Here is a 24,156-nt window from a genome sequence, read left to right as displayed (position 1 = left end):
CAAGAGAAAAGGGCGCAGCACTGGAGAAAATGTCAAGTGCATCAAAGAGAGGCAGGGACCCTCTTCTCTCATCTGCTGGAAGCTGCTGCTGCAGCGTCATTCGAATCGATGATGCATTGCTGTTATTTTTAATTACGCGGCAACAATGTATCTGCAAGATACACCCACCCATGGTAGTAGTAGTAGTAGTAGTAGTATTTTGCATATGACGTCACTAGCATCACATACGAGAGGGAATTGACATTTAAGGCTATCTCTCGGGTCACCTATTAGTTATTTTATTGTGTCCCCCAGACGTGTCTCTCTCTCGCTCTCTCTCTCTCTCTCGTTTGGGGTCTTTGTGTGTGGCGCCCCATTGTTGGGGCCTCAAGTAGGTGCCTGCCAGCCTGCCAGCCTGCCTGCCTGCCTCTGACTGCTGCACAAATAAATGTCAAGGAGCCGCCGCTCTGTTGATTCTGTGGGAAAACAGCGCTTTGATCTTGTTTTCGGCCTGGCCATAAATTTCAATTAGAAGTGGGATCTATCGATCTCTCTATTCAATGGGGGGACTATCTCGCATACTTTGAACTTGAAGTTGTTTCTCCTTTGAGCAGAGGAATTTCCAGAAAGGAATATCACTTTTAATTACTAGGTGAGATGTGTGGCTCTGAGACGCGAAGACTCTCTGAAGCTAACATAAAAATTAATTTTCATATTTAATTACAGGCAAAAGCCAGCAAATGAGCTGGCAGTCGGTCGGCAGCGGTGGGTCATAAATGAGTCAACGACTGGACTTGGACGGACGGTCGGACGGACAGCCAGGCCGCGGCACGACACCATAGGCCACACCGAAAGCCAAAGCAAAGTCAAGCTAATCGCAAGGGAAAGCTAGTAAGAAGAGGTTATGCATAGAACAGAGAGAAGACCATGATGATACCTCGTAAGCAGCCCCTGAAATGGTAGAGGTTACAGATATACAGGAGTTGTGGGCCCTAAACTCAATGGATCATCCGATTGCTGTGCAGATTCTGCATCGTGGCAAATGCTCTATCTTTTAACATCCTTAAGAGGTCTGAACATTTTACGATTGAGATGAATTTTGAAATAGGGGTAGCTAATAGTTATATAGACCTTTCAGTAATGTTTCTGAAGAAAATTCTTTAGAATGGTAGATGCCATAAAGGCTATCCTTATTTTATGTATTCGAAGAATGATGTTTATCCAATTTGGCCTATTTTGTAATAAGTATAGCTACAAATATAGCATTACTTATGAGTGGATCTAAACATATCTTATATTTTGTGCAATCTTAGAGGTGTTGACCATACGATTATGATGCTTTTTGGAGTATATAGGTGAATGAAATCATTATAGAAAAGTCTGGAAAGTTTGAATCTTCTAAATTGTAGACGCCACAAAGTTCCGATTTTCCGAAATGGACTTCATCTCACAATTGATCACAGAAGCATGCACACCCAATATTCTGGCTCCTTAAGATCTGATTGTTACATACCTTTCCTCTAAGCCAACCCTTCTACTCTAGAAGAAAAAAAGTACCAATGGGTACCGCAAAAGCCAAGGCAGAAAGCCTTGAAACGAGTTAGCCAACGATGCCAAAGATTCTGTGGAAATGTTTATTAAACTCCAAGGATTTTATGATTATGCCGCCAAAAACCTGAAGACGAGTCGACGGCGCGGCTACTGGTACTCCTCCAAGTCCATCTGCAGCTCCAACTCCTGCCGCCATCTCCTGCGTTTGGCAATTAAACTCGCTGGCTAGCTGGCTGGCTGGCTGGCTGGCTGGCTGGCTGGCTGGCTGGCTTTGGACTCCAAGTCTCTGGACTGTGGCCGGTCTCCGATGAAATGCCATTCATTTCTACTTCTACTACTTTTGGTCTCGTCTCTGGTTTGTGCCCCACTCTGCTGTGGAATGGAGTGCTGCTACTTACTGCCATCCCACCATGCACCATGCACCGTGGACCATTGGACCATGCACCATTGGGCTATTCAAATTTTCGTCTTTTGCATAGCAGTGCGGCACCGGTACCGGCACGGCACTGGCCTGGGCACAGGCACAGGCACCGGCTCATTTGGTAATTATGTGAAAATGCATTTCGGTGGTGGGTCCAAAAAGCGTTTTCCCATTTGGACTACTACCAGAGAGGCTAGACGGACAGACGGGCAGACAGCTAGTCAGCCAGTTAGCCAGCCAGCCAGGTTTTTGCTGCTGTCGATGCATGTCAACTCATTTCATTTGCGGCCAACAAGGAGTGTTTCCCTCGATTCGAGTGGAGTCGGTGGGGGGGGCAAAGCCTCTCCTCCCCTTTGGAGTTATGGGCCAAAGCCTATCCGCCTTCTCTTCACTGAAGTTTGGGGCATGTCTCTCCGCCTTCTCCTCCTCTTCCTTCTGCTGCTGCTCCTTCTGCTTGTGCCTCTGCTTCTGCTGCTGTTGCTGTTGCTGGTGGCATGTGTGTCAGTCTTTGTTGTCATATTTGTCAATAATGTTCCATTGCGTCTGTCCGACTGTCTGGCTGTGGCCTAAACGTTCAAAGCCTGCCTCCTTACCACCGTTAGAATGTGGCTAAGACTAAGAGCAAGGCATGATAACGCTTTTGGGTGATTTGTCAAAGATTTTCGCTGGGGAGGGGACTCGTGTGAGTGGGGTTAATAGAGTGCAATATTTGAATAGTTTTGCAATAATTCAGGGGGAAACTTTTAGAGAAAAAAACAATCTCTGAATGAGTAATTAATTCTGGAAGAACGGTGGGTTTTCTTTCGGGGTTTGGTAGTACAGATACTCTGGGAGATGCTTCCAAAAAAATCTTCTGATTCAATAAAAAGGTGCTGAATGTCTTGATTGTTTCTGTGGAAGACTTAGCGATAGGCATCCTATTTTTACTTCTATACGAAACAGGATCCTCTGAAAAGGGTTTATGCTATAAAAAAGATAGAAGCATCTAAAAAATAGTACATATATTTCCTCTGCCTGGGAAATGTGGGAATACTGTGGGAAATACTTAGGGTATTCTTCGAAAGAGTGCATATTCCTTGTGGAAAAGACATACGATCGATTGCAGATCCTGTTTGGGCAATGGATTATATGGTACTTTAGTACCTTAGTACTTTAAAGGAATGTAACACCTCTCTCTTTTCTTCATTTAAAACTTGTGGAATAACAGAAATAATATCCCCAGAAAGTGCATCAAAAGAGAAAACCCCATGAGAAGACATTCAGTCTTGATTGCTTGCTGTCATCCATCTACCGATGGAAAGTACCCCCAAAAAAGTTATGAACTACATTTATAAGTATGTGAAAAACATGGAAAAAGTGTAAGAAAATTGTAACGCCAGGAAAACGTACACAAGAAATGGTAAAAAATGAAAGAAAAATGTGCAGAAAACTATATATATTTTCCGCAATTTTTGCATATCTTTTTTGAGCCCCAGGATGCGAGGCAAAGCACCGCTGAAACAGCAACAGCAACAACAACAACAGCAACAAATCAAATAAGGAAAAATGTCGCCAAACTTTTCAATTCAACTGTCAATCAGTTTGAGATAGTGTCCGGTCCAGAGCTCCAGAGCTGCAAAGCCATAGCTCCCTGCTTCTCCTCTGGCTGGTGCTCCTGCTTCTCCTCCGACTGCCTGCAACTGTGATGTGGACTCCGGGAACAGCAGCGGCAACAATAATGACATTTATGCAAAATAGCCAGAAAGCCACAAAACAGAGGAGGAGAGGGTGAGGTCTAGAGGGTGAGGGTGACCAGTCCACCGACCAGAAAGCATACCATCGCTCGAACCGATGAAAACCTGGTCACCTTTTGCCATAATAATTGCACTTGCATTGCCATTGCATGCAAATCAAATTGTCATCACGCTGCATCTTCTCTCGGGGGCCTGGCCCTGGAGGCGGCTTTTGCGGCTTTATTGGCCCCAAAGGAGTAACCACTGCAGCCCAGAGGGATAGACCTCTCTCTGACGACTGTCTTTCGTCGTTCGTCTGTCTGTCTGTCTCTCTGTCTGTCTGTCAGTCAAGAGCCCAGAGCCAGGGAGCAGTCAAGCAGCCCATCCGCATGATCGATGACAGAGTTTGTGTTTGATTGAAAGCAATTGGTGGCACCGTCACTTGGCTCTATGGAATCTCCCGCTCCCACTCCCTCCCCCTCTAAAATCTACAATCCAGAGCCCCACTCTTTGTTGTGGGCGCACTGCACTCTCTCAATCCTTTTGTTTCTCTCCGTTGATTGCCACACGCGTCTTTCCATATAGAAAATTTATTGCCTTGACTTGACTCTTGGCATCGGCATCGGCATCCACTGTGCGACGTCTGTGACTTCTGCTCTGCGTTGGCGTCACTCACTCCTAACGGTACTGCACTTTGGCGCTCTATGACAGTGTGACCATAGTGGTTTATGATCATTATGATTAGTTATGTTCGACAATCCCCCAGTAATTGTCGTGCCGAATACTATTTATGCTTTAATGGCAATTAATTAACACACAGAAAGACAGACGAGACACTCTATTTGTTGGTCAACAGCTTGTGGCAGGTAAATGGTGACGATCTTCGTGTGGGCTGCTTTTGAGTTATCGATTTTAATTATGGCAATGATATTCGATGAAATGGTCGATAGAATGGATAGATAACTAGCTGATTAATAGGTGTTTTTAGCTATATATTGAAGTATTCACTGTTCAATGGATTAAGTGCATATTAGGCTATGAGATGATCGATTATTTGATACCAAAACCGATATTTAATCAAAAATTAAGCCATCAAGGACTGATCTGGTGGAATTTCCTTGATTTCACTTAGAGGACCAAATATTTCCACTTCAAATCGATTTTTAATCGATAAATAACCTATAAATTTATTTTAGAATGCTGGCGATACTTTTTCGATTACAATTTCGTTATTTTTAATGGCGTTGGCCAGGAATCTAATGGTATCTGTGTGAGGAGACTCTAAGAAGAGACAAATTTCAAACTCTTAGAACCCATCCAAGCCAAGGCCTTGGGGCCTGGCCATGACCAATTTCCTTTCCCATTCGGATACCCCGTATCCATATACAGAACAGAGATATGCAGAACCCAGCGTCTAATGCACAAAACATTAAGGTGCAAGGCAAATCCGGGTAACAAATTAATTTGTCATATTAACAATTGCCGCATAAAGTCACACGCTGCAGCCGAGGCCTGGGGATCATCATCATCATTGCTGGGAGACGGAGAAGGAGAAGGAGGAGGAGGGCGGGTTGGAGGAGCAGCCTCCGGTTAGGAGGGCTTCATCTTGTAACTAAGTGGAGGGGCTTAAGACCTGGACGATGCGGAATCGGAATCGGAATCCAAGTCAGAGTCAGAGTTGGTGTTGGAGTTGTGCCTGCAGCAAACAATACAACGACGAGTACCAGTACGAAAGTACGAGAGTACGAGAGTACTAGAGGGAAAGACCATGAGGCATCATGTTGGTGTTGTACTGCGGGCTGTTGTGATGCATTTCGTAGATTTTTTAATTGAAAAAACATGTTTTACGAGCGTCGCTAAACCACGACAACACAGCGAAGAAAAAAAAAATACTACCCAGGCACAACAAAACACGAGAACAACCAACGACTCAGAGTCAGAGCCGGAGTCTAGGCGCAGCAGATGACGCTGTCGTTTGTTGAGATTTGCGCACTTTTTTTTTGTATTTATTCCAAGCCCAATCCCAAGCCCCTAGATTTACTCAGAGTCAGAGCCCAGAGTCGTCTCGCGGATCTCTGGCTAACAAGTTGAATTTAAGTACTTTTTACGAGGAGGAGAACAAACGGTTTACGTAATGGAAAGGCCCTTTATTCTGGTATGCGTCATGCATGCCATGCGATTACAATATATTAATAGACATTTTCTATGGAATGTATTTGAGAATCCCTTAAGCCGGATGATCGTGAAGGTCATGACTGGTTTGGGCTATTGTTTAAAGGGTTTCTCTCTTATAAATGAATATGTACTGAAATGGTGGAATAACAATTGTTGTTTACATGAATTTAATTTATATGCAACCCCGTGTGTCTATTTCTCAATGAAATAGGGCGATTGAAGGCATGGAACTAAACAGTGTTCAATATCAACATCATATTGTATATTTTTCCAGAATATTTCGATTAAACATCTACTCTAATATCGAATTCAGTTAATTTAACCAATATTCCTGTAGAATAATATCGTATATTATACATTTTTAGATTAAATATCGATTAAAAATCGATTGTAATATCCATTTCAGCTAAAACATTCGATCATCTCAAAGTAATTGCAACCATATTGTATATTATTCGGGAATCTTTCGAGTAAATTATAATTTAACCGATATTCCTCTAAAATAATACATTATATGATACATTTTTCGTTTACATATCGATTAAAAATCGATTTTAATATAAATTTCAGCTAAAATAATCGATCATCTCAAAGAAAAACAAAGTATTTGAGGCCATTATATGCAGAGGAATATAAAAACTTCACTTTACTGCTTTAAAATCGGTTTTAATATCGACTTTTTATAATAACCGATCTTTAGATCTTTAGCACTTAAGCCCCCCTTTCGTATGGACTACAGGTATGGCCATTAAAACCCATAGATAGACTTCGTCAATACCCCATCAGATCTGCTCTCGACCAGCCTAGGACATTAACAAATGGCTGGCAGTGTCAACAACCGTTTAACCCGAACCCATAACCCATCCAGGCGTAAAAGACTTATCAAATCTGCAAGTTAATTGCCAATTCTTAATTAGTCTTTAAGCTGCGCGAAATGTTGCAACCTGCAACCGAAAAGACCGGTGTCAGACAGTGCCAGAAAGAGGAGGAAAATAGGCGGAAAATTGAACCTTGCCCAGAGGCCAGAGCCAGTGCCAGTGCCAGTGCCGCAGACAGCGGGCCAATCCGTTAAGAAATTAAATAAAAGTGCGGCAATTAAACGTAAGGCAAACCTGACTAAAGTTAATCGCTGGATTGGAAGCAGGGACGCAGACGCAGCAAACGGTGACACCAGAAGAAGCAGCAGCAGCCAGAATTCGCTGCCAGAAGATGGAAGCCGATTAGGAGGCCTGAAAGTCAAGAAAGAAAGTTTGACTGTGGCTGCAACTGCGACTGCTGCTGCTTCTGCTGTGACCTGAGCCGATGAAAAATCCACGCATCCACACAACTTCCACAGAAAGAAAGAGAGAATGTGGCAAATGCAAAGTAAGAGCCATAACTGAATGCAAAAATCAGGCAAATGGTAATAAAAATTAAAAATCCCCGAGAGTGGAAAGCTGTCTGCCACTTGGGTGCCTGTGCCTCTCAGTCTCTCTCTGTGTGTGTGTGTGTGTGTGTGTGTAACTAACGGATAAGCCTTGGAAAATTGACGCTGACAAGGCTTGGCTAAAGTGGCCAACGTTGCGTATGCTTAATCTGCCTATTTACATCATTTCCCGCTCTCTGGCGGACTCTCGGGGAGCTCCGGGACTACTCCGATGTGCGTGCAACTGTTGCCATGCTGTGACTATCATTAATTTTTCATATTCATAATCATCATCTAGTCGCAGTCGCACTCGCAGTTGCCTTCTGAGTTTTTCCTCTCCTTTTTCTTTTTTTTTTTCGGTGTCAAAATGTTGTTTTTTCTTTCACATTTTTCACGCGATTTATGCACATTTTCCAAGAGCTCTTCCCCATTTAATTTTTCGTCTTCTTCTAGACTTTTTTCCTCCCCGCTTCTGCTTCTCTTCTCGCGTTGTTATCTCTGGTTGCTGCTGCCCGTTTGAATGTTTTACATGCAACATATTTCCCCCAAAAATGGGGATGCCAGCAGCCCGCGAATTTGGAAAGGCTCCTTTTTTGGTTGGGTGTTGATATTTTGATGAATGTGCGCAGACTTCTCGGGAGATTAACATGCGTCGTCTCTCAGCTGCTGCTGTTGTTACGGGTCTCCAGCAGATGGCCAGGAATACACCATGTCCAGGATATGGTATGGGTAGTGGTAATGAGGATGATGATGATGATGATGGTATTCCACCCGAGGGAAGGTCAATGATCGAGTAGAATGTTTAGATAACTTTTTGGGTGCCTTTAAGTTGGGGAAAAATGGTACTAAAGGTGGTTTTAGCTGAAAGTGGATGAAGAAGAAGTTTCTACTAACATAAATGGGTGTGTAAGAATAGTTATTGGATTACTTTTGTAATATAAAATGGTTTTGAGTGATAGAACTATATGGATTCTAATCCGATCTAACCAGGAAGACACGAACTGTACCTACAATATGGTTTATATTTTATTTGAAGTCTGAAAAAACACTATGATTTATCTTAACCAACGAAAAAGGACAAGTTTTGGAATAAATTTGATGTTTGGTACTCTTTATAGATAGCATTTTCTATATATATGTACGTCTATATTGACGTCTCGAATTGGTTTATAGGTCATTCAAAGTCACGGAATCCTAAGAGAATCCCCAAAGATTACTTTTTGGCACTAAAAACTTCCTTAAGACAACACTTCAACAGATTTAAACAATATCGAACGTCTAAATGGGGCTTACCGGCTCTCCTTCCTATCTTTCTTTTCATAGAATGCACAGAAACTGGTTTTCGGGTATCTTCATGTCGAGGAACGTGTGCCTCGACACTGGTTAAATATATTCCTCAAAATAAATTCTGATTTCTTTCTGAATTTTTGAAGCAGTTCTAGCATCTCTCTCTCTCTCTCTCTCTCTCTGCTCCTCCCAGTCTTTCTTTTCACTTTTCATAGCCCAAGTGTTTTTTTCAATTTCTGAAGCAAATCAAGCATAAACTGAGAGAAAAATCTCCCATGTGCCAATTTCCATTGTAGTACTCCGCAGCCATCGAAGTGGCAGCGACGAGGCATTTAGGCACTTAGCATTTTTACACATGTAAATAAATGGCCAACACAACGACTGCGACTGCGACAGCGACATCGACAGCGTCAGCGAAATGTGCTAAAAGTGCGGCAATAAAATGGCCAAAGAGAGAGACGCTGGGCCCAAAGCCATGTCTCCATCGCCATCCCATGCCTTAGATCTCAGACTCTGAACCGATTCGTCGTTGAGTTAAACAAAATCGTTAAAATTAGTAGAAAATAGTGTGAAAAACGACACAAATACAGGGGGGTATTCCATATCAGGTAAACGTACAGGTGGGGGGCACAGGGGAATCTGTTAAGTAAAGGAAACTTTAAATGGCACTTGGGGATGGATTTTGGACGGCTGAATGGTTGAATGCTTGTACTACTCGTACGAGTACGAGTGCACACACAACAAACCGAGAAGACAGTTTAATTACGGCGTGAAGTTGAGCCCCAGAGTCCCGTACCCGTGCCCGTGCCCGTACCCCCTGCTTTTGGGTACTTACGTTTCATAGACGTTTTGTTTGCGATTTGTTTGGGGCGATGAGATGAGATTTTAAATGCAAGCGTGAATCATAAAATGCTCACTTGATGTGTTCGCTGCGATGTCACTTTGGTTACTACCTTCCAGGGAGACCGCGTGGCACACCGTCTTAACCCATCTTAACTCTTCAAAGTCAGCGCAGAGCTCAAGGAGTGGGTGCCTCCTCATATGTATAATAATCCATTGCGAATGCATTCCCTGGCCCCATAATGATTGTCGTGGCAGTGTCTTTGCTGGATCTTTGGGCCAAGGGTCAAGTGTCTCTCTCTCGTTTTATTTTTGGTCTGCAATTGGAAATAGATCTGCAAGAGGGCTGGTTGGGATCCAGTGATATATTTCTGTAATTTGTGCCTAATTTTACTTGTTTTTGATGGCCTCACTTTGGGTTTTCTGCCCCATTAGAAGGGAAATTGATTGTTGATTCATGCCTCGACGACACCTCTGTGGAAGCTTCAGTGTGTACACATCTGAATGGAGCAATGGAGCATACTGTTCGATAGATTTTGATGAGTCCTCAAACTTTTATAAATAAAAAACCAATCGGAATGCTTTCTGTAAAGGCACACGTGCCTCGAGATCATGATAGCCGGTACGCCGCTTCTATAAATATTCAAACTAATCCAGGACTTATTTAACATTCAGTTATAATGGATATTATATCCCTAAAGTATTATCCCATCTCCTACCTCTAGTAAAGATGCTCTTCCCACATCAATAAAGCCTCTTTCCAATAGATATTTAAAGCTTTTCTTAAATAAAATAATAATTTTTGCATCCTTTTAAAGACAAACTCTCCGAATCGAATCACTCTGATGATTCACATTCCATTAATCGCCGCAATGACTAATTACTTTGAGTTACGACAGGGCTCTCCAGCATTTTATGAGCCCGATCGATCTTTGGGATTTGAATAGAGAGGAGAGGAAACCTCTCCCGTAGCCAGGACCGCCACGATCCTCGGACCGGACCTCATGCCGTTTAAAGAACCATTAACGATGGCCAAATGATCGACTGTCCAACCAGTTAATAAATTAATTGCTGAAGAAGAAACAAGAAATACTTGGAGTCTCTCATTAGATAGACTTCCAGCGATAAGGAGAAGCAGTAGGAGAAGGAGCTTCCAAGAGATTCCAAAGAGATCTTCGATCGTTTCGTTGATCGCTTTATTTGGGTCTGGGTATGGGTATGGGTATGGGTATGGGTCCGGGTCCGGCGCATGCCGAATGCTGGTCCTGGTGCTGGCATTTTACGAGTATTTGTTCGATAAGTCTCTGCAATTAACAAAACTCAAGCGGTGGTCCAGAGTCTGTTTTTAATAAAGACAGCATTTGTATAATGTCTTGTCAAAAATTTATTGGCATTTTTGCCAATATTTTGTCCATTTCAATCTGATTGCTGCCCGCTTGCTGCCCCTTGCATTGATCTGTTCCGCGCTGGCGGAGATTGTGATCTCTGTGCGGCATGCCACTGGTGGAGCGGAGGCCTCCTCGATGGCTGCTTTTTGGGGGCTTGGAGTGGAACCGAACCGCCGCGGCGGGACAATTAAAGCCCCATGAAGTGTGTTGCCTGAGATTTCCAAGAGATTTCCTTTGATTTCTTTCAGGTATTTAACTTTGATTACCACGACATGGCATGGCATGGCATGGCCTGTGCTGTGCTCTGCTGTGCTGTGCTGTGCTCTGCTGTGTTGATGATGGCTGTGTTTTCACCTCTCTCTCATTCCATTGATTAAATTATGCAAATGCAGTGCAGCAGGGTACAGTCTGTGACAAAAGGCGTTGCCATGCACGCTTGCAGTTCCCTTTTTGGTTCCCACACCCCCAACAAAACCAGGCCAAAAAACCAAAACCAAACCTCCAAAAAAGAAACAAAAAGGTAACAAAAAATGATTTTCAGTTTCCCTAATTTCCATCAAACGGCGCTTTGCCTTTTTGTGGGCTTTTGCTTTTGGCCAAAAAGATTCTCATGTTGTCTTTTGAACCTCAACGACGATGTCTCGATGTCGATGTCGTCTCTTGCCCGACAACGTCCTCGTCATCGTTGAAGTCTTTTTGTTTGTCGTCGTCTGGCGGCTGGCGGTGTCGGTGGATTTTCAATTTCTAATGTAGTGCACGTTACGCCCTGAAGGGATTTTTATTTTATTTTATACCCATTTTTGTATCCCCTCTTTTTTTCCTCTTTGATTTTCTTGGCTTTTCTTGCGGTTTTTATTTATTTATGTGACGGCTGGCGTTGGTGTGCAATGAGAGAGGAACTTGTACAGTGGGATGGGATTGGTTAAGGATGGGGCTTCAGAGCTATAGAATTAAAACGAATTAATGATACAGAAAACTCTCTTGATTTGAAAGCTAAGTTTCTAGTACAGTTTTTCACCTAGGGGAAATATTTATCGAAAAATATATTATCCCAAAACATATTATATTATCCATAGGTCTGTCTATGGATTCTTGGATAAATATATAAGACAAATATGATTAAATAATCTTCATTTTTATTGAATAATTATTATTTTTGATTTTTACTGTATAATTATTATTATAATTGTTATTCTTGATTTTTATTGAATAATTATTATTTTAGATTTTTATTGTATAATTATTATTATAATTGTTATTCTTGATTTTTATTGAATAATTATTATTTTTGATTTTTATTGTATAATCATTATTATAATTGTTATTCTTGATTTTTATTGAATAATTATTATTTTTGATTTTCATTGAATAATTATTATTTTTGATTTTTACTGTATAATTATTATTATAATTGTTATTCTTGATTTTTATTGAATAATTATTATTTTTGATTTTTACTGTATAATTATTATTATAATTGTTATTCTTGATATAAGATAAATATATAATCTCTCTAATTCTGATCTCGTTTCCTGCGCTATCACAATCCTATACTTCCCTTTAATTCTTTCATAATTTTCTGGTATCCTCGCCCCACTGTGCCGCTTGCCCCTCTTTGCCAGAGTCGACATAAAGTTGGTGTGTCCCCAGAAAAGGTATCCGCAAAACGTCATTTGATGACAAACTTCAAAAAACTTTTGCATGCAATATGCTTTGTTGTTTTTTGGGTTTTCTTTCATTTGTCTATTGTTGGTCGAGAAGTAATTTGTTGTTGGTGTTTTTGTAGACAGCACAGCTCTGGCTCTGGCTCTGGCTCTGGTTGATGATTGCTTTGGTCTAGTTGTTGGTGTTACCAGAGGAACGACTAGTGCACACTTTTACAGTCAGTCAGTCATCCAAGCGATAGATAGTCATGATGTCGCCCGGGTTCAGCCCCACCGAATCGCGAAACAATCAAAATAATATGCAAATGTATGTACCGACAAGAGTACCGCTACGAAAAAGGCGTGGGTTAATTGTGACTTTATCACGGAACCAACGAACACACAGACAAACAGACAGTTGGAGATCCAAAAACGAAGGGGTAAGAAAAAATCACATCATCCGTTGCAATCGAAAGGAAAAAATCAAATTTATTACAAATTTAAGCATAGAAATCGCAATAGAGGAGTCGTCGTCGCTATGGCGATGCGGCAAGTTATAGATTTCGTCATAGTATCTATCTATTTTTTTTTTTATTGGTAGATGTGAAAATTTGAAATAAACCTGTCAACAAACACCAACGCGGATTGGGGGACCTGGAACCTCCAAATGCAAGGGAGAAGGGAGAACCGAATGGTGTGTGAACTTACGAACCTGCGGAGGACCCAGACCGGGACACGCCTCCTTCTGTGACGTGATGACGTGACGGTGGGTGGGCGGCGCCAAAACTAAGCCACCAAATCACACAACAACAACAAAACACATTAACACGGGGGCAGCAGCCTAGTGCTGGCAAAGCAACGGATATGGATGTCGTTCCCATAACAAAATCAAATGCCCCCAAGTTTTGACCAAAGCGTAAAAGATTCAATTTTGTATTTGAAGCCAGAAAGGCATCTATCCATCCATCCATCCATCAGCCATGGTGCTGTGTATATGCCTCTCTTATGAACTAGAAATCGACATGGAGATGGCGATGATTCCCAGATCAGACACACAGTTCCTGTCTGTAGAGCAAACGAAAACCGCGACCCACATATTCGGCATCGGTGCGAAAGGGCAGGATGATGGGACCGGCGGCCGTATCCCTCACCGTCGAATGCATCGTAAAATCTTCAGTCTCTCGGCCATCATTGAACCTCTCGCCACACAACGGCACTGAATTGATGGCTATAAAGTCGTCAGGGCAATTGAAGATACCAGCCCCCGCCTGGCCATCAGAAATGAGATCGTTTTCGGCTGGAAAAAATAAAGTTCTTTGATAGGGGATTCTTTGAGATTTGTCCATGACTTTACCTTCATCTTTGTTGACAATTTGGAAGTCTGGCTGGTCGCCGCCCAATTGCTCTGTGTTGTAGCTGACGCTGCAGACATTCTTCATACGCGACAGACATATGGCATAATTTAGATTGTTCTTAAAGGAAAATCGAATCTATGGAAACCCAAAGATCAACCAATTTTTCTTTAAAATACTTACAAAATATGTAGCCTCTCTGTTGTCCACAATGGAGCCATCTGTATCGTAGTTAAAGGACTTGACAATTCCTTCTGTTTCAGTGAAATATTGCAGACAATTATTGGGCGCCAGATCGTCCTCCACCTGGGTGACTTTGATGTTGAAAGAACGTCCACCACTGGAGACTTTTACGAATACAGAAAGATATACTTTGCCCTCGTTGGAGTCGCCTACGTGGATGTAAACTGAAGAGAGATTGATAGAGATTGAAGGTGGAGAGTGTTGATAGATGGTATGGGACTTACTATGCTGTCCCGTGTTAATGCCGCAGAGTATGGGTATCTGGAAATTGGTATTATGGCCTGAAACTATGAACTGATCGTCCACACAATCGCCATTGGTTGGGCGACTAAGCTAAAGGGGAAGAAAAATACAAAAAGATGATTATAAAACGAGGGGGAACGTTGTGAGTTGCTGCGGACACCGCAACTCTACAGTTATACCCGATACTAAGTCAGTATGGCTCTCCTCCGGCAGACGCCGCTAATATTAAACGACACGACAAAGAGTGCGTGCGAGAGAGACAGAAAATCAGTCTGAGCGTGACGTCGGGCGCTGCGTAGCCACTGCAAATTGATTTGTTCCTATTGGCTATAAAAATGATCTGATCTGATCCAGATTCAGCAATCTGATAGATATGGTCATTATCAATGATTCTGCGTTTTTAGTTTTCTCGAATGTGTAATATTGTGTATGCAACAGATTTTCGTCCTTTGTGTGGGCGGAAGAGGGTGGGGCGAAATTTTGAGATACACGTTTTATAGTAAGATCTAACTGGAGTGCGAATACCAAATTTGGTTACTCTAGCCTTAATAGTCTCTGAGATTTTTGAATATCCCCAGATTTTCGTCCTTTGCGGGGGCGGAAGGGGGTGTGGCGAAATTTTGAAACAAACTCGTCTCGGTCCGATTTATTAGGAGTGTGGATACCAAATTTGGTTGCTCTAGCTTTTGTAGTCTCTGAGATCTAGGCGCTAATGTTTTACTCTAAGCAAAGCCGCCTATGCTACGTGTGTGTTAGAGAGAGAGAGGGCGAGAAAAAATGAAATTGTTCTCTTGATGCTGGCTATAATAATAATACGATCCAATTCAGATTCCGCAGTCTTAAAGATATGGTCATTCTCTACAATTCTACGTTTTTGGTTTTCTCATATCTTTAAAATTGTGGATGCCACAGATTTTCGTCCTTTGTGGGGGCGGAAGTGGGCGGGGCGAAGTTTTGAAATATTTTTGTAGCAGTGACAAATCACAGAAGTCTGGATCCAAAACATCGTGGCTCTAGCTCTTATAGTCTTTGAGCACTAGGCGCTGAAGGGGACGGACAGACGGACGGACGGACAGACAGACAGGGCTCAATCGACTCGGCTATTGATGCTGATCAAGCATATATATACTTTATGGGGTCGGAAACGATTCCTTCTGGACGTTACACACATCCACTTTTACCACAAATCTAATATACCCCAATACTCATTTTGAGTATCGGGTATAACCAGTATCATTTGATCTATGGGTGGTTCTTGAACTACACAACTGTGATCTAGTGGTTCTTTGAATAAAGATCGCTTTCTAATACCTAAGGGAAGCAGAGACCAATGATATTCATGGCATAAAAGCCTGTTGATCAACGATCCTCTTAAGTTCTCCTCTTAAAGATCTCTTTAGCAAGATCTCTTAGTAATCTCTCCAAAACCCACCTCAAACATTTGAAAATCCAATCTCATCTGCTGCACTCCCTTCCGCACATTGAGGATCAGCACACAGATCATCATCTCCCGCACTGCATTCGGATAGTTGGGGCTCTCGAAGTAAACGATCTGCTGGCCGGTGACATCGCCACATCCGTTGACAACTGCGAAAGTAGATAGAAATTAGATGCAAATGCATTTGTGGGATCCTCGGACTTGTGGCAACTTTCACTCACAGACACAGCAGACGCCCACGCCCTCGGCACAGCTTTCGGTGGGAATGCCACCCAGGCTCTTGCACTCGAACTCGTGGTAGCACACACCCTCCATGGTGCGTATGTCGCCCATGGAGACGCTGCATTTGGTGTTGGGAAACTTGATCACCTCGAACAGGCTGAGAAAGCCTTTGCCCCGCGACTTGGGGGCACTCGGTTGCTTCAGTATGAGATTCGCTTCGATGGGGGAGCCAAAGAGGAGGTTCTTGATCGTCTGCTGGGGCTGCATAATGGAGGTCTTGGTGCTGGACGGCAACATAGGAGGCCCCGGAGGTGGCCTCATCGTTGGTCTTTTGGTGGGCTTCATCTCTGGCGGAGGAATCGGAGGAGGCGTCGGACTGGGCATCATCTCATCCGTTCCTGGCGGTGGTGAGGGCGATACTTCCTCGGGCAGGGGCTCCACAGGTGCGGATGTCGTGCGCATGGGTATCGTGGGCTCTGGCTCGTCCGGGTCCTCCTCTGGAGTGGGCTCTGGCGGCGGTGCTGGGGGCTCTGGTGTTGCCATGGGCATCTCTGTCGATGACGCTGCTGGTGGCTCCTCCTCCTGCGGCTGGGCGAACAGTTTGTGCAGATGGAACCCCGGCTGGTAGCGCATCGTGTACTGGAAACCAATGCCCTCCATTACCATGCCACCAGGACGCTCCGTGATCGTTGGGCCACGCCTACTCCTTCGCATTCCCATGGTCACAAAATCGTCAGTGCCACCGACGATGGCTACCACCACGCCCACATAATATAGCGTCAAAACGAGAGCTCTTATCGAGGCATTGCAACGCTTCGACAACATTATTAACGGAACTTCAATCAGCGACTGTCGCCAGTTGCATCTGCCACATGCCACATGCCACCACATCTGTGGTCTTTCTTTCTTTCTGTCTTTATCAGAGCATTAATTGTTGCCTTTCCAGAGATTTTTCAACCTTCACTTTTTGTGCCAGCCAAACAGCAAAAGAAAAACAAAGTCACGCTACTCTGATTGCACTTCTGTAATGTTGGAAGACCGACCACTCTTCTGGGGGAGAGTGTGGCGTGGTGTGGGGTGGTGTTGCTGTTTCAACAGGCTGTTAACAGGCCAAATGTTGGGCTTGCAGTCTTTGGGGGGAATGGGGATAGTTTCTGTTAAGTTTATATCTTGGTTTAGTACTTTCCTACGTGGATTAAAGGGCCATGGCAAGAATTTTGACTTTAGTTGAATTTTGAATTTAGTGTTCTGTTTCTCCAGAGCAGCAGCTTAAGAAACGATGGAAAACCAATTCGAAACGTTTTTGTCGAGGCACATGTGTCGTTGAAGAATCTTGAGGGAATTTCTGTAGAGTTTAATGTTAGAGTAAACCACTACAATTGCAGTTTCTATAAAGAAACCAAGTGGCATCAATATTTTTCGAGCCACAAACTTATGATACACCACTTGTGAAACGCAAAACCTTATTTAAGCCCCATCGATGTCATCTTAGTTTTGCTAAAATCTGCTCAAATGCTAACGAGAATATCGTATAACGTATAACGATGCATAAATTTCGATGGAACGCATTTGAAAATCAATTAAAACTTTCATAATTAATTATGCCAGACGACAGGCCACAACAGACGCCACATGGCAATCGGCAATCAGCCATCGATTATGCAAATGGAAATGCATTTTGCAATATGAAGCATCAATATGATATCGAAATCTTCAAACGCGAAATCATTTCAATTGCAAAATCGAAATGGAAATCGAAAGAGCACTCAAGAGGCGAGAAGCTAAGTATGCAAGTGCCACAGACTAAAAATCCGAAACAATTTAGCAGCAGTTTTTATGCACACGAACCAAGTGGTGCATCATCATCGCGGCATACCAGAGATGATGATCATCATGCAAGCCACTGAACGATGATCATCATGGAATCCACAGAGAGATGATCATAGACACATGCATCATGCACAACAAGGTTAAAAATTGTTAATTGTTCGACGAGCGACAGTCGGAGATCCAACTGAAATTGGTATTATTATGCAGGCAACAACAATGCATAGTTGGCTAAAACCCCAGTCGCAGTACCAGTCCCAGCTGCTGCCTGCCTGCAATTGGCTTTGGCGTTGGCGTTGGCGTCGTCTCCCAACTATAAATAATTGCACACTTGACAAATAAAACAACTGTCTATGTCTATGGCAAATATGATGTGCCAGTCGTCGGTGTACGAGTATTTTCTGTTGCTTAAAAGTGGATATATTAGACGCGACAATGCGGGCGTTTAGTCTTAAAGATAATCATTACGAGTGGAGTTTTTAATGGAAGTTGGGCATTGTTCGGGGCGTATTTGGCATTTCGTGATTGTGGAATAAAATTGCAATTAATCATGAGAGCTACCAATTATTATGCACTCAATCAATTAGCAGGGAGCCACAGAACGTGTGTTGTTGGAGCGATATCATAGAGTCGGAGTGTTCTAAGGGGTTCATATATCTCAGATAATCGAAAAGAAAGTGATCTTTAGATCAGCTATAGCCTCTTAGTATGTGAACGTCGGGTTTACACTAGAGATTCTTTTAAATACTCTGGAGGAGAGTCTCTTGGTACAGAAATATCCTTAGAACAGAGGCAAAAGCGCTATAGAGGCAACCTCAGAAGTAGAACAATTTTTGGCTGTTCCTTTGAAATTTAAAGGCTATAAATACCCCGCTTTAACTGCTATGGGAATTTTAACGAATAAATAATCATTAAATAAATCTTAAATTTATAATAAGCAACAGCCTCTTGCTTTAAGAAATTACAATTTTGTACACATTAAAACTCTTACAAGTCTCTGAAACTCTTCTCCTTGCAGCAACACTTTGCTTGTTTACACAGCACTACACTGCACTCAACTCCACTGTAGATTCTGCTACATCTGCCACATGCAACAGCCATCCACAGAAAAGTCTGCATCAAAGTCTGCCTCAAAGTCTGCTTAGATCAGAGACCACAAAGGAAAGAAAAGCAAACGGAGCCCAGAGAACAGAGAACAGAACTCGAACCGAGATTCCAAACCCAATCAAACCACACGTACAGACAATTCCCATCCATTAATTGAATCAAATCGAACGTTACGCATGCGTCATGCCACAAAATGACAAAGGGAGCCGCCACTGGGAGAGGCTCACACATGCAGATGATCATAATAATGATAATAATGATGATGATGATAGTTCCAGCCATCTTCTTGGAGGAGACACCGTCTCCACCACCTCCACTCCACCAAAAGCCCCAGCAACAGACAGACGCAAAAGCAGACGATGGTAGAAGCCGTGTGTGTGTGTGTGTGTAGACAATATTGTTATTGCTATTACTTCATGTTATGTTATGTTCTGTTCTGTATTTGTAGTAAGCAAAGTGGAAATCGCAGTTGGAGACCATCATCCAGAGAGGGAGGGGAATCAGGGACTCTGGGACTCAGGGAAGTGGTGACCAAATCAAACTGCCTCTGGACCATGGACTGTGGACTGCGGACTGTGACTGTGGTTAAAGCCCACTTAATTGACATTTAGTGGACACTCGAATGCAAATGCAACACAGAGGCTTGGGATATACACTGGAATAAACGAAGGGAACGATTGAGTATCGAAATACAACCAGATGCTTTGATTCATTGTTAAATTCATTCCCCATTTCAGTCATTTTTAAAGGCTGTCTCTGCTGTGGATTTTACTGGATCTGGATACTTCTGTGTTTCGTTAGAGGGACTCGGCCTTTATAAATGACACTTCGGAGATTTCTACACAGGAAGTCACAGGATGTCACAGGAAGATCGCTAACTTTGTGAGAGCATCTGGATGGCATACACGTAGGAAGGGAAAGATCCCAAGCGGTATCACAACGGTCCGAAACAGGCCTAAGTGCGACGGGCTCTGAGGCTGGCAGACGCCTCTACCTCACATGACCAAAAGGGAACTGTGTCTTAGAGGGTACAAAATAGCAGGCGATGATCACACTCCTAGGAAGGACATAGGATTTCTTTACATCTTCCACCAATTCTGATCAAAGTATTTTATTTCTAATGGGGCTTGAGATGATCTTCAAAAAGAGATGTCTATATACAGATCCCAAATTATATCACAGGAATAAAACACTATACATCTAGGAGGAATTGAAACTGAAAGATGGAGAAAAGTCCGAAGAGTACTGGAATCTTCTGAATAAATCTGTTTAAAATATCAGGAATGATCACCCATCCTTCTCGATCTTAGGGACACCTTTTTGGGTGTTTTCTTGCAGTGTATGCCACATACCAAAGCGAGTGTCAGGCTGCGTGGATTTTGGCTGGGCGCGATTCTCATCAGTAGTGCTATAAGTAGTTTTCCTTTTCGAACTTGAATGCTCGTCACTGGCAGCTCTCTCTCTCCCTCTCTGTTGGCATTCTAATGCCCTCCCCTCGTGCCTCGTACCCCCAATCCATCCGTTGATAATGAGCATGTTCTCCAGTTGCCATTCCTGTTGCTCATGATTTCTGAAGATGCGACTGCAGCGGCGGCTGCAGAAGTAGCATTCGAAGAAGTAGCTTCAACTGAACCCAGACATCATTACAATATAATTGATGGGTTATGGCCCCGCTAACGGTACTGGCCAAAATGTTTCCTTGGATTCTGTTTTTTTTTTTTTTTGCTTTAGAAGGAGGAGGAGGAGAAGCCAGTTTTTGGTTTGGGGAAATTATCATTGTTCCGTTTGACAGCTGGCGAGGAGTTGTGCGTATGGTTATGGGAGTTGCTTTGGAGTTTGGCTATGAATATGGAAAATGGTTATAGTGCCACCAAATCGGGCGGGTAATGTGAGCCGCTGACATAGAAAACTACTTAGGATTTGCTAGAGAAAATGTGCATAGAATGCAATGGGTTCTTGCATTTTTGTGCACAGAAAATGTTTGAGTCCTGAGAAGCGAAATTACTTGATTTTGAGACCACAAATATTGTCAGACATGAGATACACATATCCTGACTACCTTTAAAACGTTCCCTGACTTCATAAATCAATTCCCAGGGCCTTTCAATATCAAAAAACAACCAGAAATCGCAGCAAAAACTTTCAAGAACCGCCCTCCTATATATCTGCTCAACCGAAACGAATCTCTGGCCGCATTCGCGTGAATCAAAATCGACTAAAAACCCTATTCATTTCAATGTCATTTGGCAGTCGAACAAAAAAATAAAACCGAAGCAGCAAGGCAGAAGGCCAGGGCATTGAAAGTATATCTCAAAAGTGTATCTGTATCTGCATCCAAATCGAAAACGTTTATGCGAAAAAAAGGCACCAGAAATTACAGCAAAACATTTGCGGTTACCGCATTTTTGTTTCTGTTTTACTTTGCTTAAGGTTTTTTGCTGCGGTCTTAGCCATAATGCCGCCTAAACCGCAGCTGCGTTTTTCTGTGCTGGCCGATACGCTGCACGCACCACAATGGAGATACTATATATGAATGAGGATGTGGATCGCGCCAGAGAGGAGGGAGTCGCGTTGCAGATGGAGACGTGGATGTGGTTGAGGCGGGGGCCAAAGGAAAGTAAACTCCATTCGCTCCTCGGGTTGATGCCCATAAATGGTGCGTTAATTAAATGCTTTATTAGCATAATGAAATGGGATCAAAGGTACGGGAGTAGCAGACAAATGAAGGTAGCTTTAAAGGGTATAAGGAATAAGGGATACACATATATTTAGGTGGTATATTTCTGACTTAAAAGTAAATGATTCAATGCTTCAGAACATAGATAGAATAACTCTAAATGTCTCTCATCTGATGTATAGGCTAAACCGATCATGCTTCTCCCTTGAGACCCAAAAGTAGCGCCCTATAAAGTGCGTCTTGGGCTATACCCTACAGTTTTTGGACTAATTTTCAACGGGTATTATAGTAAGTATTGCTTCGCATTTTTTTCATAGCAGGCCATGCAAAATGAGGACCCAAAAAGGATACGAGGCGGAAGCTGCTTTATTGTTACCGTTTTTGGCTCTGGCTTTTTGCCTCTGGCCCCTGGGGTTGTGCGTTGTGGCCAACACTTGTTGGCCTGACCTGAAGCCTCCTTTGTTTTCTGTAGTCTGGAGTCTCCAGTCTCTAGACGGGAGTCTGTGTGCGTTTTTTTTCGGGGGAGATCTCTCCCTCTCTCTCCTGCAAGCCATTGATCAAGCGATCCATAATGAGCGATAACTGCAGTTGGTGTTTTTTCCTTCTTGCTGTTTAGATTTGCTTTTGTTTAGTCCTGAGATTGAGAGCGGTATTTTATATAGGTTTTTTTTTTTTGTTGTTGTCTCTGTTACGTATCTGGCTGATACATTAAGTATCCGCATGTAGCGGCATTTTTTGTTTGTCTCCCTCTACCTCTCGCTCGAAGGAGAAGGAGGAGGAGGAAAATTAAACTGTTAACCATGCCATGTTTAGCTGCCATTGTTCGTTCGACTTTTAGCATTAGCCAGGGGGGTTAGCCTGGGGGGTATCCCGGGGGGTATCCCGGGGGGACATTGTTTCGGCGGCGGCGGTGGATCGCCTGCTCGTGGGCTACATATGTCTTTCGGGGGATATCTACCGCTGCATCGAGTATCTGTATCGCTATCTAATCGCTTTCTAATGGTCCATGGCGATCTATGTTAGCTGTCAGTCGATCGCTTGTTTGTTAAATACAATTTTTTTTGTGGTCTTGTGTCCAAGACGCCAACTTTTAAACATATTAATAAATTAGAAAATGTTTTTGTCTAGTGATTCTGCTGCTGCTGCTGCCTGCTTCTGGCCTTTAAACTTTTAATGCATGGAAAATTGCATGCCGATCGCTGGCTGCCTGGCCAACCTTCAAAATTAAGTTGTCTCTTAATTACCGAGGAGATGGGTATGGGGATATGGGGGTTTTTCTGCTGTAATTAATTACCACCCGAAGTGTGATGAACTTTAAGTGGATTTTGATAGAGCCAACGATCGGTTAAGTGTGTGCAACATCGTTAATCAAATGGGAATATCAAGAGCCCATAAATCTACAGAACTTCCTCGTTCTTTGCAAAGAATTACCTCCCAATATGTTCGAAGTGCCCGCCCCAGAAACTTTCTAACAACAAATGTCTCTACCTGTGCATCTGCATAATAAATTGAATACATCAGGAAAAAACTATAAATAATTGCCAACAACTGCAGGAGGAAATGAAGAAATTTTGCCAGAAATTTTCGTCGTGTACGGATTGGAGTGCGTGTGCCTGTGCGAATGGCCCAAAGGCGAAGGCTAATGGCCCCCAAAACGGCCAAGCGACGACGACAAGCATTTACAAGCTGTGGCCACAAACTGTGCGACGAGAGACAAGTGCAATAGGCCAACGCAGGTGCTCGGCAGTGTATACCCTGTACAGAAAGGATACCCTTCTTAAGGAGGTGTATTATAATTCCGACGAAAGGAAGGAATCTATCTATTTGGAGCTCTAAAGTGTATATTTTCTGGATTAGTATCAACTAAGGAGTCGACTAGGCCATGCCCGAATCGGTTTATTATATCTCAGGATCGCTTGGAACTAGTTTTCAGAGCAAGGATCGTTCGGAGCATAAGTTTTTGTAAACATTTGCAATGAATTCAACCATTTCTTACATTCCAGTAAAGGTTTATCCATATCGGCAGACTATATCATATAAATACCATAGGAATAATGGATTTAAATCGATCTCTTAGGACATAAAAAGCTTCAACTGCTAAGTAGAGTCCTTCCCCTCCGATTTGTAGTAGGTTTTAACTAATTAAATATGACTAAATTCTAACACTGAACTCTTAAACACACTCCACTTCCATCTATAGAGCATTCATTGGAACCACCAGAGCGGACCAGACCAGACCATACCGGACCCGCTGCAGCATCATTCAATCTGCCATCCTGGCAGCCGTGCTGTCTGTCTGTGTGTGTGTGTGCCACAAGCCAGCCAGGAGATGACCGCGACCGCGAAGGCAACGCACGACAGAGGCCACAAGCGGCCAAGAGGCAGGGGCAGAGGCAGTCAGGGAGGCAGGCAATCGGCCAAACTGTCAGACATGGTGCGTCGTTGTGTGCCAAAAGAGCAACCGCAGAGACAGGCGGACAAGCAGGCAACAGGCGCAAGTCAAGTGAATGGCCAATGACCACCAAATTGGCAGTAAAGCATACAAAAATAACTTCAAATGGTCAAAAGGTTAACAAAATCAAGCAGAGAACAAGAAGAGAAGACAGCAGACAGCAGACAGCAGCAGCAGCAGCAGCCAGGCGGTGG

At 43.1% G+C, this 24,156-nt stretch overlaps 1 protein-coding gene across 1 annotated transcript; it reads right to left on the bottom strand.

Moving 5' to 3' along the window:
* Positions 1 to 13,320: 13,320 nt before the first annotated feature.
* On the bottom strand, positions 13,321 to 17,741 carry LOC108157518. The gene is made up of 6 exons (XM_017289621.2): positions 15,899 to 17,741; positions 15,672 to 15,826; positions 14,221 to 14,329; positions 13,937 to 14,160; positions 13,756 to 13,873; positions 13,321 to 13,698 (listed from the first exon to the last, which is right to left on the bottom strand). Exons 1-6 carry the CDS (start codon positions 16,788 to 16,790, stop codon positions 13,448 to 13,450), a joined length of 1,749 nt encoding a protein of 582 aa, XP_017145110.1. The 5' UTR covers positions 16,791 to 17,741; the 3' UTR covers positions 13,321 to 13,447.
* Positions 17,742 to 24,156: the final 6,415 nt, after the last annotated feature.

The sequence above is a fragment of the Drosophila miranda genome, chromosome 2 (genome assembly GCF_003369915.1).
Source record: "Drosophila miranda strain MSH22 chromosome 2, D.miranda_PacBio2.1, whole genome shotgun sequence".
Lineage (NCBI taxonomy): Eukaryota > Metazoa > Arthropoda > Insecta > Diptera > Drosophilidae > Drosophila > Drosophila miranda.
This window is presented reverse-complemented; position numbering and strand designations above follow the sequence as displayed.